General features: G+C 40.7%; 1 protein-coding gene across 1 annotated transcript in view; it reads right to left on the bottom strand.

The window, feature by feature from the left end:
• Positions 1-16,349, bottom strand: part of LOC137913882 (nephrocystin-4-like) — a 103,709-nt gene that overhangs the window by 23,650 nt on the left and 63,710 nt on the right. The window contains exons 13-17 of the mRNA XM_068757502.1: positions 12,997-13,151; positions 10,259-10,450; positions 8,578-8,765; positions 4,057-4,217; positions 3,087-3,270 (exon numbers count right to left, since the gene is read on the bottom strand). Of these exons, the coding sequence (XP_068613603.1) occupies positions 3,087-3,270; positions 4,057-4,217; positions 8,578-8,765; positions 10,259-10,450; positions 12,997-13,151 (880 nt within the window). The remainder of the gene's footprint in view (positions 1-3,086; positions 3,271-4,056; positions 4,218-8,577; positions 8,766-10,258; positions 10,451-12,996; positions 13,152-16,349) is intronic.

Below are 16,349 nucleotides of genomic sequence, written 5' to 3'. Positions count from 1 at the left end.
ATTTTGCTCCCTCCAGGGACCATGAATTGACAAGTTGGTTAGTGCATGTCAATATACACACAATAAACACGGCCATCCCCAAATTTCAGTGTTAGTAGGAAAATGATAAAGCAGATTCCCAAATAAATAAATCTGTGGGAGATGCAACACTGATTTTTTTTTAGGTCGAGTAAGATTACAGAATCACAATGAAGGCACAATTGTTTTTAGTTCACTATATATCTTTGGAAAAGCTCTGGGCTTTCCTTCATAATGGCCTGTGGGACTATAAAAACCATTCAATGGTTGATATTTTCTGGGACAACATTTCCCACACATACTCAAGTTTCTGCTTTGACTCAAGTGCCAAGTAATAATTTCAACAGCTTCCAAATGTTAAGACTCTTGAATAGTTTTGAACTGTTTTATGGTCAAACTTTTCTCTTTAATGTCTCTCTTCCCCTGCCTCTAACTTAATTTTCCACTGAGAGTTCATGTGGATTTAGCAGATGAAATCAATAAAGCATTGCAGCATTCTTCTGGATACACCAGTCAATCACTTTCATGGGATGAGCATGCAGGCGGTCGTCACGGCTTGTACACTTCTCATCTGCTCCTACAGTTCACAGAATGGGACCAATGATTTCATTCCTCAAGATCCCACCCTGCAAAAGTTGTTCACAGCCAACTATTATTTTAATTAAGTCACTTTCTTTCATCCTTTACTATGACAATAATACTGGTACATAACTGAGAAAACATATCATAATGTAATGTGAGGAATATCTGTCTGTAAGTCATCTAATACAACTTACAATATTTGGTGTTGATGAAACTTTTGGTCTTTCACTTTCAGTGCGGTTTCAGAAAGGAGAACCTCCTACTTAGATATCCTTTCCCATTAAAAGGTCCATGGTAAAAAGCTAAAGTGTAGCAGAGTGTGACAAGAAGTCACACTCTCCTACACTTTAGCTTTATCCCGCTGAGACATCAAACCCTTTTTCTGCAACCTTCCTCCACCACTAAAGCTTAAATCCAGGAGCTTTATCCGCAGTGTCAACAAAGAAATACAGTCTATTTTTCAGTTTGACCAGCATGCATTTTGGAGTCCATCAAACAGGGATTTAGGAGGACTACAGGAATCATATAGAAGCAATGTGAACCTTCTATTGAACTTGAAAATCACAAAGATATGTCCTCCTCGAAGGTCTGCTACCCTGTGTCAATGCAACCTGTTAACACCCGTCTATACGATCAAGTGTTTACATGGGTGCACGTGTTGTTAGCCTGTGACATGTGTGTGTGTGTGTGCATGTGTGTTTCCCCTCAAATCTCAGACCCATTTATGCAGCAAAGCCCTTCGTGGGTAACTTCTGATCCTCCCCCAGATAGCATTTAGGATTGACCTGCACATCCTTCACCACCCACCAAATAAGAGCGCAAATTCATTACAGCTTGATGGCAATTGGAAAGGAAAGACATAAAGACGATATAGGGGAGGTGATAAAAGACTGAAAACAGACTTTGGGGGGGGGGGTAAAAAGCAAATGGATTATTAGGCGAAAACAGGAAGACAGTGATGAAGTCAATGACAGAACTATGACAGGCAGCAACAAATGGAAGCAGGGCCGAAGGAATGTGTTTGCGAGTCCTCCCACCACAAATTGATTGTGACTGTCGGCTGGGGGTGACTGATAGATATCTGGGCTCAGATTGGAATTTACATACTAGACAGAACCTCCTCCTTCCATCCTCCAGCACACCCAATAATAACCCACTAAGCTCTCAGCCTGCTTTGACTAATAAACCCTGACACTTTTAGTACAAACACTAGCAAGCCAGCGAGTTTCCGAGGGCTGATAATTATACACACTTAATGGCAAGAAGTATTGTTTCAACAGTTGACAAAAGGTGTCAACTCGCATTACACTGTAAGGGCACGCCTAGATTGGATGAGCGCATTAAAAAAAGGAAGGATAGTTGCCAGAAAAACTGCAACTATCATATCAAGATAGTTCATGCAAGTATTTGCTTTGCAAGCTTGTATGCCTTGATAAAATGAGAACTTTCAACAGCAACAACTCTGCGGGGGTTCACTGTCATTTCCCAACTCGACACATCAATAAAAGTGAGCACAGAACATTGCATCATAATCTGAGCTCCCAAATGGAATATGACCTGAATATGAAACTCTTTTGAAAATATTTCAGCAGTAGATCAGGGTGAAAATGAAACCGGAGTTTTGATAGAAAGGAACATTCAGGCTCTTCTGGTGCTATCTTTTGTCACATTTATGTACATCGATGCAACTGCGCATCCATTAGACACATCACTACAACCACATTAACCAGCGAGACTTGTAGAACCAGAACTATTAAGGAATACTTATTTTTCTAATTTTTAGTGTCTATTATATTCCATGAAGTCACCAGACTTCAGCCTTCTCAAAAGAACTGTTTTCTTGTTCAGCCTTATTCAGCTGGGCCAATGTTACATGATTATTCCCCCAAAGCGTGCAGAGGATCTCTGTTACTGCAAAGCTTCCAGTAGTTGGCTGGAGAAAGACAAGACAATGAAGGCATTGTTTATGAACGGCGGACCCATGTCGTCTGTAGACAGCAGGCAAAGAATTGTCCGAGCATCATGTTGTGTGCAAACAGGGCAGAAAAGAAGTCATTGACCATTGGTCAGTCTGTCCATTCCTGATGTTTAACATGAAAGTGTCACTGTTGGAGATTACCATACAGGTATTTCTGACATGGGGGGGGGGGGGGGCGACAAGACCATTTAGTCGTCAAACTTGATGTGAGGAGGCACGTTCCAGACATCAAATTAAATTAAATGAATATAAGAAATAGGCTGTTTAACCCATAATTATTTTCTTTCTTCTGTTTAAGGTAGTATAACCTTTAAAGCAATGCCATTGATATGATTTCTCTGTAAGAAGACCACCTGTCCAATTTGACCTCTTTTCTTCAGACATTTGAGTGGTTTTCTTAAACATAATTGACTGTATTAATTTAGTCTGTCTGTAGTTATTTTATGTCAGGCTGGTATTTGGCAAGCAAAATCCAGCAATTCAAGAAATACCAAAGAATGCATCGTACCTATGCTGCCGGTGCGTACGTGTAATCGGCCCCTGTCAACGGTGTGGACCATCATAGGCCTGAAGGCTGAAGATTGACCCACATCTGTGCTCATTGGCAGAGTGTCCTCTCCCACAAAGTTGGTCGTCAGAACCTCCACCTCATGGAAGGACTGCACTGCGAGTTTACCCTGACGCAGCATATACTGGGAATGGAACGAAACAGAGTGTAAGGATAAGAAATCTATCACGCATTTAATCACAACACATGTTTAAACACACATGCACAGCTGAAGAAATGGGGTGGAATGACTTAATGAAAACACATTACCAAGAAAATAAAAGCACAAGCTGCGATTTGGACTTCTAAACAAAATCGGTCAACCAAACAACTTTGGCCAGCTGTAAAATACTTACTTAATTCTCTCATTAAATGCTTTACACATTTCAATTAGCAAAACAAAGCAGTAACACTTAAGGTTTGGCAAATATACTCTGTCCAATCAATAGACGATGGAGGCAAAGTCTGTAATTATACATCCTTTAATCAGCAATTTTGCTTTTGTAAGATGTTGAAATAGAAAACTTACTCAATTAAAACAAATATGCAAACAGACACATACTGCCTTGGAAACTAAACTCACTCTGCTTTACACCATTTATAGAGTGAAGTGTTTTTGTATTTAACATTCATTACCACCAGTACTTTCCCTTTGCACTCTTTGCAACACCTGGCTCACTCTACCAAATGTGTTCAAACAATTTACAACACTGTATAAATCCATGACATGCTGCAGAAAACTGCTCTGCAAGGAAGGTGCATCAAGAGTTTGACAATCCATGTGTAAATATTTATTTTTGTCTCATTCAAGACTTAACTCTTCATGTGTTGAACACCAGGTGAGTGAGATATGCAAAACTTATGCAGAAATAAGGCAGCACATTTCACAAGTGACGATTTTCACCTTGATTTAAATAAATCGGTCTTTCACCTTGAGCTCAATGGCAGTGGAACCAATGAGATGCAACGAGTCACTGTCCCAGATGTCAATGTGCATGGCGTGGAGGGCCAAGTAGCGCAGGAACCGGGACTTTTCTCCAGGTTTCAGGAAGGCCTCATCCACTCTGAACTGCACCTGTAAGCCCGGAGAGTCTGAGGAGAGAGGAGACTTCATGTACACAGGCCTGTCTTAAATGCACAAGACGGGGCTCCTGGGCAGCGTCCTGTTAGCATAATGCAAAACAACTCCCCAACAATGTCTGTGTTTATGGCTGCATTAGTGGCAAGCGTTAGAAAGTTCACAGCGAGTCTACATTTTAGCGACGTCAATAATACAATTCTTATACAATTCTTATCTGTCTGCATTTTTTTTTTATATCCAGGCAGTCCCCACTTAGTATTGTTGTGAGTGGAGCAAAACAAGAAAAATAAAGTCACTATAAGAAAACTGTTAATTGCATTTTAGACTTTAGTATTTATTAAAGACCACAGTCAGCAGATTGTTACAACTCTTGTTGGGTGTCATTAGCTGAAAAAAGAAAATGCAGTGAAACTGAGTACAGCAGCACATAAAAAGAGGAAGAGTTTCTAATAAAGTCGAAATACGACAAGACGGTGACAGGAATATCCCCGGAAACACCCCCCCCCTTTTTTTTTGACCACCTACGTTGTACATATTATGTGTCTTTTTAATTTATTGTTCATTTTGCATCTGTGGAGTAATTTATTTTTGTTTTATTGTTATTTTTGCATCAATTGAGTAATTTAATATTAGTTTTATTGGTATTGTTAAATGTCGATGATTTGTGTACTAAGGACTTTCAACGGAAACAAGACCGCAAGGGCTTTTTTGAAATGCTCCTCTTAGACAGGATTTGTACTGTAATACATGCTACTGTTTGACTGTACCTGTACTCTAACATTCTATCTAATACATATATTCATTCATTCATTCAAGAAACGGCAGCAGCAACATGCAAAAGTGTGCAAGGCCATCAGAAAACAGTGGTGCTTCTACAAATAAGAACATTTTTCCCTTTTATGATTCTAGACAACAGTGCAAGCACTCACCAAAATAGCCACCAGTAAGATAGACGAGAGTGCACAGCTTCAGCAGCCACAGCCGCATGAAAACACTTCACTATGCTGTATAGAATAAATGAACTGTTTTCAATGATCAAATCAGTCCTGAGTAATGAGCTTGAAGTTGGTGCTATTGTTATGTCATAATAATCATAACTAAAAAAGCACTCAGAGAGAGCAGACCTTCGACGAGTAGCTCATTCCTCTCATAATTAGATTTACACCATCCACATGGTGTATCGTCACCAAAAGGGTCTAAATTGTTCTTCGTTTTCCTGTACAGAATCATAGTTAGTCATTGACTTACAACCTATGCAACTCGCGACTGTTCGACTTTTCGCCCACACTCATCTGTTTTTTTTTTGTCTGTTTACGAGGTGTTCTTATGACATACAGGAAAGCAAGCGAGCAAATCGAGTATGCGGTCTCACCCACGATGTCTACAGAGAGGAAATTGTCTCTTTCTACTCCGATATTTTCCGTATCATGAAAGGCATAATATACTTAAGCCTTAAGGTAATTAAACATGGGCCGACTTATGACCGAGTCGGTATACGACAAAACTTCAAACTGTCCCATAATAATCCAGGATCTCTTCTGGATCACCAAAATTTGAGAGTCATTCTACCGTGCTCATTAAAGTTAGCTCCATCCTGTCTCTTCCTAAAGCAATCGTTCTTATTTACTTGGAGTTTGAGCCTCTTCTGATACCATAGTGTCTACATGTGTTAAAGGTGTGAGTGTGGGCCCAAATGACCCGCAGAATTATCTTCAGCAACCTCCTTTCAAAGCCCCCACAATCCTTGTTCCCATACATGGATGTGAGAAGTAGCTGGCTGGACAGAAATGAAGTAATGAGGACCTGTGGCGACAGCCCTGCTGTGTTAAAGAGCCCAAGCCAGCCTCACCGCCTCGCTCCACACACAAATTGACAGAAATCTCTACCGTTTGATCAAATGGCACACACACTCGCATTCTAGCATTATGTGTGTGTGTGTGTGTGCAAGTGACTCTTTCTGATCTGGTGGGCACATACAGATGACTTTGGCTGCTCTTGTAGGAGTCACAGAAGCAAACATACTGTGGTAATGTTCTAATTTAAACCTCTGAAACACCAATGAGGCCACCAGGAGAACCTGAGCCGGTGCAGTGAATGCTAAAACTGTAACTAATCTGACTGGACAGCAACTAATGAAAGCAAGTTGAGGTGAGGAAAAGTGAAGCTTTCGCAGACTGCTGAGTAAATTCCAGCAGTCTTTCTAATCAGATATCATCCTGATTCAGAGATTATCAGTTACATCCAAAGCAAACAACAGCAGACTTTAACCAAAAAACCATTGCAGACTTGATAGATAGTATTCACAAAAAAGTCCATATATCTGTGCTGCTCTTCCTTTAACCTAACCTACATAAACCTCTCAACCTTCCACCAACTCTCTCCACTTTGACCATTAATTATCCCAGCATGCTCTGGGATTGTGTGCCGTGGATGGTCGGCGGGGAGAACAGGAGGGAGAGAATATGTTGTGTGTGTGTGAGTTCACATGAAGTAAAGAGCTGACAGATCTGGCCCAAGGGTTGTACCAGGTTGTGTGCATGTGTGCAAACTAGGTCTGTGGATGAGGAAGAGAACCCCCCCGCCCCCCAACCTGGATAGTCTGCCTGCTTTGTACACAGCAGACTAGGCAGGCTGAAAATCCTGCAGGGGATCAGAGACTCTCAACAACACAGGAATTCCTGTAAATTGGACAGTTCAAGGAATATCTTAGAAATAAAGCAGAAAATGTGGTATCCAAGGCAACAGATGCCACTAAAAGGAAAACAAAAAACTAAATGTGTGCTCCTGTATTTAGACCAGAATCTTTGTCATAGATTGCAGAATGACTTGAAAACTGCTTCAGTTCAAATGTTCCTCGAAATGTAAATCTAAGCAAACTGAATAAATCACGAGATGCACACTGTCAGGGCCCCAAAAAAAGCATGTGTGAAATGTATTTGTCTGTCTACTGGTTTTTGAGAAGATGTGCAGATATTTTGACTGCGCTAAACCTCTATAATATTTACTGTATTTGTCTGGTAAGGCTAACTAGAGAAAGAATGGGTGCCACATGATGACGTCTTCTTTGCTCCTTCTGACCTTCCCTGTACTTCTCCATTGCCAGCCTCAATGCAAACATTGCGTCTGTGGCACTCTTCAGATGCAATGTTTGCGTAATGTAACGTACAATTATATAATAATTTAAAAAAGCTAATGTTAATGTCACAAACAGAATTTACTCTGCAAAGTTAATCAACTCATTATGTAATTTCATGACAAAATATAAAAACATACACGTTTTTATGACAGTACTTTATTTTGGTTACCAAAGACTCATTGAGTCAGATGTTGATATTTAGAAATTAATTACCAGTTTAATTGCCAAGAAGAGTTGTGAACAAACAAACTGCGCAATGATTGATTAACCCTAAAAAAAAAAAGAAAATAGAAATTCAGCAATTGTAAGGCGGAAATGCTCCTGGTCAAGGGTCTGTCTAAATATGAGAGCTTTGTGGAAGTGCACTTTGAATGTTATTGACGCATTGAGACACAGAGACAGACAGAGAAATAATGATGGAGTTAGACTAGATAGTGTGTCTGGGGGAATGGAGAATACAGGTAGGCGTTGCAACAAAGTGAGAAATTGTTTGTGTATTCAATATCACGCTCTGTCAGAAACTGTAACATCGCTTCCATTTCATTAGTTGCTACGTGAATAGACTTGACATCAATCAGCGCCCGTTCGGATGATTGAAAGAGATGTGCTCCAGCATCAAAGAACATTGTGCAGCATCATGGAACTCGCTTGTAGTTTGCAGACACCGACTGTATGAGTTTAACCTGGACAGCATAAAAAAACACGACAGATTAGCTGGTGCAAATGTAACACCAGCACTCAGTGGCAGGGACCTTTAATATTAATGACACGGACAACTAGTCAAGTACAAAAGACTAGTCCTTAAACTTGATGTGTTTGTGTTGCATTTACATAGCAGCCATTTCCAGAGATTAGTGATGGTTGGATTACAATGGTTCAATAGGTGCACAGCTTTTTGTTTTGATTCACTGATATAGAATCATTTATTCAGGATTGTATTGGTAATACATAAATAAATGGGCAATAGTTGTCACAGAACATAGAGTGTGCTTTCTGATCTGTTCCTGTTTTTTTAGCATGGACTTGAATGCACCAAACTGTATTAATTTGTCAGCATAACCATAACCAACTGATATTGTCGTCCAAATCAGCTCAAGCATCTATATCATTCCATTCCATGCTAATACTTCTGATTTAATCTATCCACAGATGTTATCATCAAGTTAGTAAAAGTGCTGCAGGCTCATTATTTTAGGAAGCAACACAGCTTCATTTTTGCATTGGTGGAATCTTACCAGCATTGGCGATGCCATCTTGGTTGATGGAGGCCAGGATGCAGGGAAATTGATCACCAGGTTTCTGCTTAGCCTTATCACAGGTCAGTAGTTTTAGCTGCTGTGATGTGACTGGTGGAAAGCGATAAAATTGGAAGGTGAAGTAGATGTTGTCGGGCCAGTCAGGACCCGCTCCCGGCGTTGGTATTCTGTCAGAGGAATAGAAAGATAAACATTCAGAGAGCAATGATCACTCGGCGTTATCATTTATGTAATGTAAAACAACAATGCTGAAGGTAAAATAATGCACAACTGATTAATAACGACCCCTGATATTAATTTAATAATAACTGCATTGATCTTATTACATTCATGTGAGAGAATAATTAGGTGCATAAATCAATATTAACGGTCGCAAGCATTAAAAACAATGTGGACGGTTAAACACATCTCAGCCAATGAAATAGCTCAGATTATCCAGGAAAGAAAACACAAATCAAATCTGCATGTGTTGCATGTCCAAGCAGGAAACGATAAAGCCAATATTAAAACCAGTCTTATTAGTGTTGAATGAAGGAAACACTCTAAAACACACTGGATATGTTATCTAACCATCTTAATATGTGCGATATTTTATCATGGTCATCACTTCTTGATCTGGGAACCCAGGTGTCAGATTGAAAATTGTACAAAGAAGAATGTTTTATTTTCTTAAAACCCCCATAAAATTTTGGACTGCATTCAGATTAATTTGTTCTGCTTTTTTGAACATTGAAAGATAAAACTTTTCGGTCGTCAAATAACGACATCTGTCTGCATGACAGATATGAATGGGTGTGTACCAAGGGCAAGAAAAGATGCACAAAGCTTTACTATCTCAGCAAAAAAACTGTAACTTTAATCGAGCTGGATGAGCCTTCGTGGGACGTGTCTGCTTTACTTAGTAGCCTTCCTGTTGGAACAGAGAGCAGATCTATCTGTCCATGCACAGCACTGAGAGCGGCAGCACACACATGTCTCTTAGAGGGGAGAAATGACTGTTGTGGTGGCAGCATGGTGGAGAATCTATGATGAACAAGACAGATGTGACTTAAATCTATCAAACTGCACAAAGACTAGTGTGTTTTGTACCCATCCCTCATCAGTCTCCTTCCACTGTCAGCCCCTGACAGAAGGGACACTGCCTCCAGGGTTTTTATGATGAGCTGATGACAGAGGCCCTCTCTCGTCCGTGCTGACAGGATATGTGTCTGCATTTTTATCGTTTTTTTTGGAGCATGTCTCCATGCTATGAATGGTTTTGTACTTGACATAAGAATTGAGTATGAATGAAAGGACTTTATGCTTGTGTGGCTTAAATGCATTAAATTTTTGTCTGGAACTCAACAACAAACACAAAAAAGATCAATCTCAAGTTAAGCAGGGAATTGTGCTTGGCTTTGAACCAAAATACTTAAATGCTATTTCATTTACTGAGTATATAGTTAAATGGCTGACGGCTCAGTGTGCAGTCAGATGGAAACAGTACTGTCGAAAAATTGTCTGTAATGGAAACAGTTGTGGCATTTATGGGAGCGCAGATCTTTGTGTATTCATGAACCCTTTAGATCTAATCTATCGTGATCTTCATGAGGTCAGTAAATACATTGTGCAGTACATGAGGCGCTATTATCAGTCAATGACTGATCAAACCAGGCCTCACCTGGTAAATGCCAGAAACTGGAATATCAGCAGATTGCCCTGTAGCAGGTCAGTCTCTTCACGATGGAGGTCGAAGGGCAGGGCCTCTGTGGGATCCAGGACGTCCGCTACCTGTCCACTACAGTCGGTGATGTCAGGGAAACCAGCAGAATAGAGGTAGGCCAGTGTGCTCCTGGAGCTGACTGAGTAGGAACTAGAGGAAAAGGTTTAAGGAATCAGAGGCAGGAACGATTATTCACATCAAGCATCAAATGACGTTACTGGCGCTTTATGACTGGTAGGATGTAATGCGTTTGCTCCCTGGTTCACAAGCTGCTGGCATTCTGGTAGTAGGTGACGGAGATTGTATTTTGGATCTGAGTGGAAATATTGCTGCTTTATCATTTCAGACCGGCTCAGTTTATCTTGGATCAGTTCCATTATGACTCGAGATGTATAATCTTTAGGAAGATTTGAGTTACTTCATCCTCTTGAGTATTAATTGAAATTCGATACCGGGTTGGACCTCACAAAGATTTAGTGAAATGAGGATCAAACAGCACGAGGATGACGCCGATATCTGCCCGGCCGTGGCAGAGACAGAACAGGCGCAAGAGCTCCCTCAAGATTTCCAAGCATAATTGACAGTTATCTCTAATCATGGCAGCCACCTGTTCTCCACCAACTACGGTTAAACCCATAACTTACATCTTTAAAACGGACACCAAAGGCTCTGGGAATGATAAACACGGTGCACAGATGGTTACATAAAGCGCAAGCACAGTAAAATGAACAATAATGTTTTTGTTTTTTTTACCGTAACAATAACACTGCCTGCGTCCGGTCAGGAAACAGTTGAGCCTACAGGAAGCCTCGATCAAACTAATTAAGGCAGTCACAGTGAAGAAGGCAGTCTCTTGGGTTTTCCCTTGGAGGCTCCATCAATTTCATGCGTTTCCCTCTCTTCTCCATCGCTCAAATTTACATCTTAATTTAGCCTGAGTGGATTAATATTCAGGCCGTCATTTCTATTTCAAAAGGGGCTCAATCAGATATGCACAGCTACTTCAATTAAACTACTTTAGACTTCATTGTTCGTCTCATGGAAGTGGGTCATTCCACACGGAAAACAGTCAAAAAGATGTTTTGGCTCCGAGTGAAGAGACAGAGATGTTTCAGCCCACTGAACTGAACAGCATCAGTGTCTGGATCCCAACACTGGGATTGGTAAACTGTCACGATGCCAGCTGCTCATCTTTCCTTCACTAAAGCAATGCTGTGTTTCTGAGTTACTTTTCCCATTATTTGCAGGGTGTAATCTCTCTTTCAGTGCCCCAACGCAACAGAGCGGACTGCGTTACTGCCATTTGTGATATCCCCTTCAAGCCCTTTAATTAGCTAAGTAAACTGTGAGCACAACTTACTGCTTCTCTGAGTCTAAATCGACGTCAAAACATTTTCCTTACAACTGGATTTAATATTGAATTTTCACACTAAGAAACAAACAACACCGAGACAATTATCCAAAGTGGGATGTCAATGTTTCTTTAAATTGGCTCTGCTGAGTTCTCCTTCGCAGCACGGCCGTACTGTACTATCCAGCGTGGCCATGCGGCCAATTAGTGAGCCGGTCAATATCAGACAGTGGAGAGTGGAATGTTACTGCACTTGAGTTCAGACCAAAATAATGGTCAAGATAAAAGATTAGCACGTTAAAATAAGGTTTTAACATGAACATATGCTATTGCTACCCGTCCTTGCTGCTGAGCCAAGTTACAAACTGTAGTGAGGTACTGGTCACAGAAAATATAACCAAAAAAAGGAAAGCTTAATATGTTTTCATCGAGAGGTCAGGCGACCAAATCAAACTGTTTTAACTTGTCTGGAATAAACTAAAACACAATTTCTACACTGAAGTGGTGACTGTAATTCAGTTTCACACATCATGATAGCATTTTCTACTGTTTCACAGCTATTTTGTATTTATTTATTGTAATTCAACTTGCATAGCAAAAACTAATAAAATATCTGAGTAGTTATTTCACTGACTTCTCGCAAAGGATTAGTGATAACTGTTGTCCTTCACGCAGCGGAAGAGCCTCGGTTCATGTGTTTAAGGAGCAGTTTGTGAAAATGATTAATCTTTACCTGAGAAATGTTGATTCAGAGGTTTAGAGAGAAATATGAAAAAGGAAATAATGTCCAGCATGTTTTATGACAGTTATCCTGTTATATTCTCAGAAAAGCCAAAGAGAAGAAATGTTTTAGACTATAACTAGAAAAGCACTGAGAGCGCAGACATCCGCCAAGCAGCCCATTTCCATTGTAATTGAAGTTACACCATCCACAAAAGGTTCTCAATTGTTCTTGTTGTCTTTATGCACCAACCAAGTAAAAGTAAATCAGAGTTTATGTGTATTTTTAACTGATTTTTAAATCCGTAAATGGAGTTTCCAATTTTAAAATGTACTATTTTTTCCTGACCTCATTCTGGATCAGATACAGAAGACATTTCGCCTAATAGTGCATATCGGACCCTTTTATGACTGATTTTTGGTGAGTGAATTGAATGCATATTTTACAAGATTTTCTTTTTAAAGCCTCCATTATAAGTAAATTGGAAAATCTGAATCGCAACACTATCATCTGGATGAAATTCTGTGATAGAAAAGAGGACCCCACCCTGCGTGACTGTGCCCAATTCCATAAACATCGGTCAATAATCAACCGAGATATTGAGGAACAAAGTTTGGGGTTCACCTTGACACACTTGTCCCCAGGTTGATGAGAGGGGCATGAACAGGGGTGAAAGGTGGTTCTTGAAGTTGGTCTCCATCCTGAGCTGAAGGTGACACATCTCTTTCCTCCTGAAGGTCTTCTTCCAAGTGGGCTATACTGCTGACGCCCGGGCAGGCCTGGGAAAAAAGCGGAGTGGCATAATGTCGATTTGTCAACATACAAGTCATTAAAAACTTTATCCTTCACCATGCAAACCTTAATTTAGTGTATGAGGCGGCATAAAAAGCAGCAGGAAGTGACTTGAGTGGATTATTCTTTGAAGCTGACTGTCAAAGGATGCTCGGTCATGTATGAACAAAATATCATCTTGGAAATGATGCTTTATTATTGTTGCAATGTGTTGAAAATTAGGATGCATTGTGACTTTGAGAAATGACTCCCTCACGCTGACTTGTCAATCACAAAATCATCATTCATTGTCCGTTGTTTTGAATTTAGTGATTTCCTCCAAGTAATACCGTATTTTTTGGATTATACGTCGCTCCGGATTGTAGGTCGCACCAGCCAAAAAATGCATAATTAAGAAGAAAAAAACATATATAGGTCGCACTGAAGGATAAGTCGCATTTTTGGGGAAAATTTATTTGATAAAATCCAACACCAAACAACATATAGCACAAAGAACATGCTAACACGTTTACCAAAATATCAGGTTTTACTCGGAATCACGAAATCCAAGGAAATCTTCATCCTCGGTGTCACTTTTGAACAACTCCCCCAACTCGGCAGGTAGACAAGACGCCGCTTCCTCTTCTACGTCGCTTACATCAGACTCGTCGTCAGTTGCAGTTCCAATTATTCCAGCCTTTCTGAATCCCGACAGGATGGTTACGGTTGTCACTGAAGCCCATGCTTTGTCGATCCATTCAATGACTTCCAGGAAAGTTGCATGGCGCATTCTCCCGGTTGCCGTGAAGCTGTGCTCTCCATCCGTCATCCACTGCTCCCACAGGTTACGCAAAACTGACTTAAAGCTCCTATTCACGGAGATATCAAGTGGCTGGAGTATTTTGGTTAAGCCTCCAGGGATGATGGCAGGTATGGAGTTGAAAACTTTTAATTTATTTTTTAACTGTGGTGTGATGTGCGCTCTCATGCTATCCATCACAAGCAGAGCTTTGCGTGCTCTAAAGAAGCCATCCGGTCGCTTATTGTAGCACTTTGTAAGCCACAAGTTCATCATTTCTTGATCAATCCACCCTTTCTCGTTCACGGCGACTTCAACTGAGGAGGATTGGATTTTTGGCATGGTTTTTCGTTTGAAAATGACCATCGGTGGCAGTTTTGATCCGTCTCCACAACATGCCAGCACCACTGTGAAGTGTGATCTCTCATGACCAGTTGTAACGATATTCACACTTTTTTGCCCTTTCTCTGCAACACTTCGGCCCATGGGGATGTCAAAAGTGAGGGGGACCTCGTCCATGTTAATAATATGATCCGGTGTCACGTTGTGATCACTTACATGCTTTTCAATGAACGCGCGGAAACTGTCAACCTTGGCTTGGAAGTCCGCTGGCAGTTTTTGGGACAGTGTCGTCCTTGCTCTGATAGAGAGGCGTTTGCGTTGCATGAAGCGGTAACACCAAGAAGGTCCTCCCGCAAAGCCGTTTATATTCACCTCCTTGGCAACCACTTGGGCGTGGAGACGCAACTGCACCGTTGACAAACCTCTCCCAGCAGCACGTTGTTCAAGCACCCATGCGTGAACTCGTTCCTCCAACTGCGGCCACCTAGCTTGTCGCCCGCGATTAGCTTTCTTTGTTTTCTTCATTTCAGTAAGCGTAACCTCCGCTTTTCGCCAGTCCCTTACAAGTTTTTCGCTCACTCCAAACTTTCTTTCTGCTGCTCGATTGCCGTTTTCGGCTCCATATTTCACTATCTGAAGCTTGTAAGCCGCGGAATATGACTTTCTTTTCGGCGACATTTTCATTCAGCCCTTCTAATTTGTGTTTTTAGATAACAGGTGTGACAGATAACTCTGAACCTCCAGAAACCGCGACAGATTCTGACGGGTCACAGAGTTCCCTGTAACACCTGTTATAGAAATGTGTAGGCTACTGTCTCTGCGCTCACAGATTTTGTAAAAAAAAGCATATATAAGTCGCTCCGATTTATAAGTCGCACCCCCGACCAAACTATGAAAAAAACCGCGACTTATAATCCGGAAAATACGGTAACTCTTTTTTGTTTTATTGTTACTGCTTCACTACTTTGGATTTTATCTGGATTTGTGTCCCTAGATATCTGCAGACCTCTATGATCAACCGGCTTGTGAAAATTGTGTATAAATAAACCTGGCACAAGGAAAATACATCACCAATAAATAGTGGTGAAGTCTGCCAATGCAATTTCTCAAGACAATGAAGGGCAGAATACGTGGGAAAGGTTGTAAAAAGATGAATCAGCTCAGAAAATGAACCCTGAGGAACAAATAACAAACAGTACTCTATGCTGGCCTCTAACTCTGGATTCATTACACGTTTTAAACACTCAAGTGGCCGACTCTATTGTGAGGATTGTGTTTGTTTCTTGTTCTCCTGCCTCACACATGTTTCTACTTTGCTCTGATGCTGCAGCTGGTGGATTGGTGGGACCGGCCTCCACACACCTGATGCTCATCCTGTCATCACCAGTGGCTTTTTTAGCTCCTGCCCTCCCTGGCAGATTATTGTTCTGGAGTGAGTCATGCTACTATCCTGTTTTCCTGTTTCTATCTATGCTTCGTGTCGGTTCCGCCAGCTACAGGTTCTCTTGTCTTGTCTCCTCGTTCCGGTAGTGTTTATTGGGTTATACTTTAGCTCTGGTGCCTACCCACCGGTTAGGTCGCTTTCACGCGAGAGCTTAACATGACAATTACGCAAAACACAGAAAGACAATCAAAATGACTGTCAGAATAAATCAGGCAAAAGGAAATAAATATGAAATATGAAATAAAACATTTCCGAAAAGGAGTGAGAAGAAGTAAAACTCCCACCCCTCTTATACTGTAATTGATCAAATGTACACGAGTATACACTGTATACAAACATGCAACCACACATCATATACACAATATTGATGTATTGGACCTAAACACCAGGAATATGTCATGATGTGTGTTTTACAACAAGACATTTCATTAAAGGATAGGCATACTGATTTATATTAGCAAAATAAATGATTCAGGGTTAATCCAAGGATTACAAGTATTATTTTTCCTCCATGCAATATTATATTGCTCTGCAGTGTGCTGATTCCCAAATATATTAATTTCAACGGTAAACATGGTCTAAATTAGGAAAGAAGAGATAGCTTTTAAAGGCAAAACTGTA

This window comes from Brachionichthys hirsutus, unplaced genomic scaffold (assembly GCF_040956055.1).
Source record: "Brachionichthys hirsutus isolate HB-005 unplaced genomic scaffold, CSIRO-AGI_Bhir_v1 contig_304, whole genome shotgun sequence".
NCBI lineage: Eukaryota > Metazoa > Chordata > Actinopteri > Lophiiformes > Brachionichthyidae > Brachionichthys > Brachionichthys hirsutus.
This window is presented reverse-complemented; position numbering and strand designations above follow the sequence as displayed.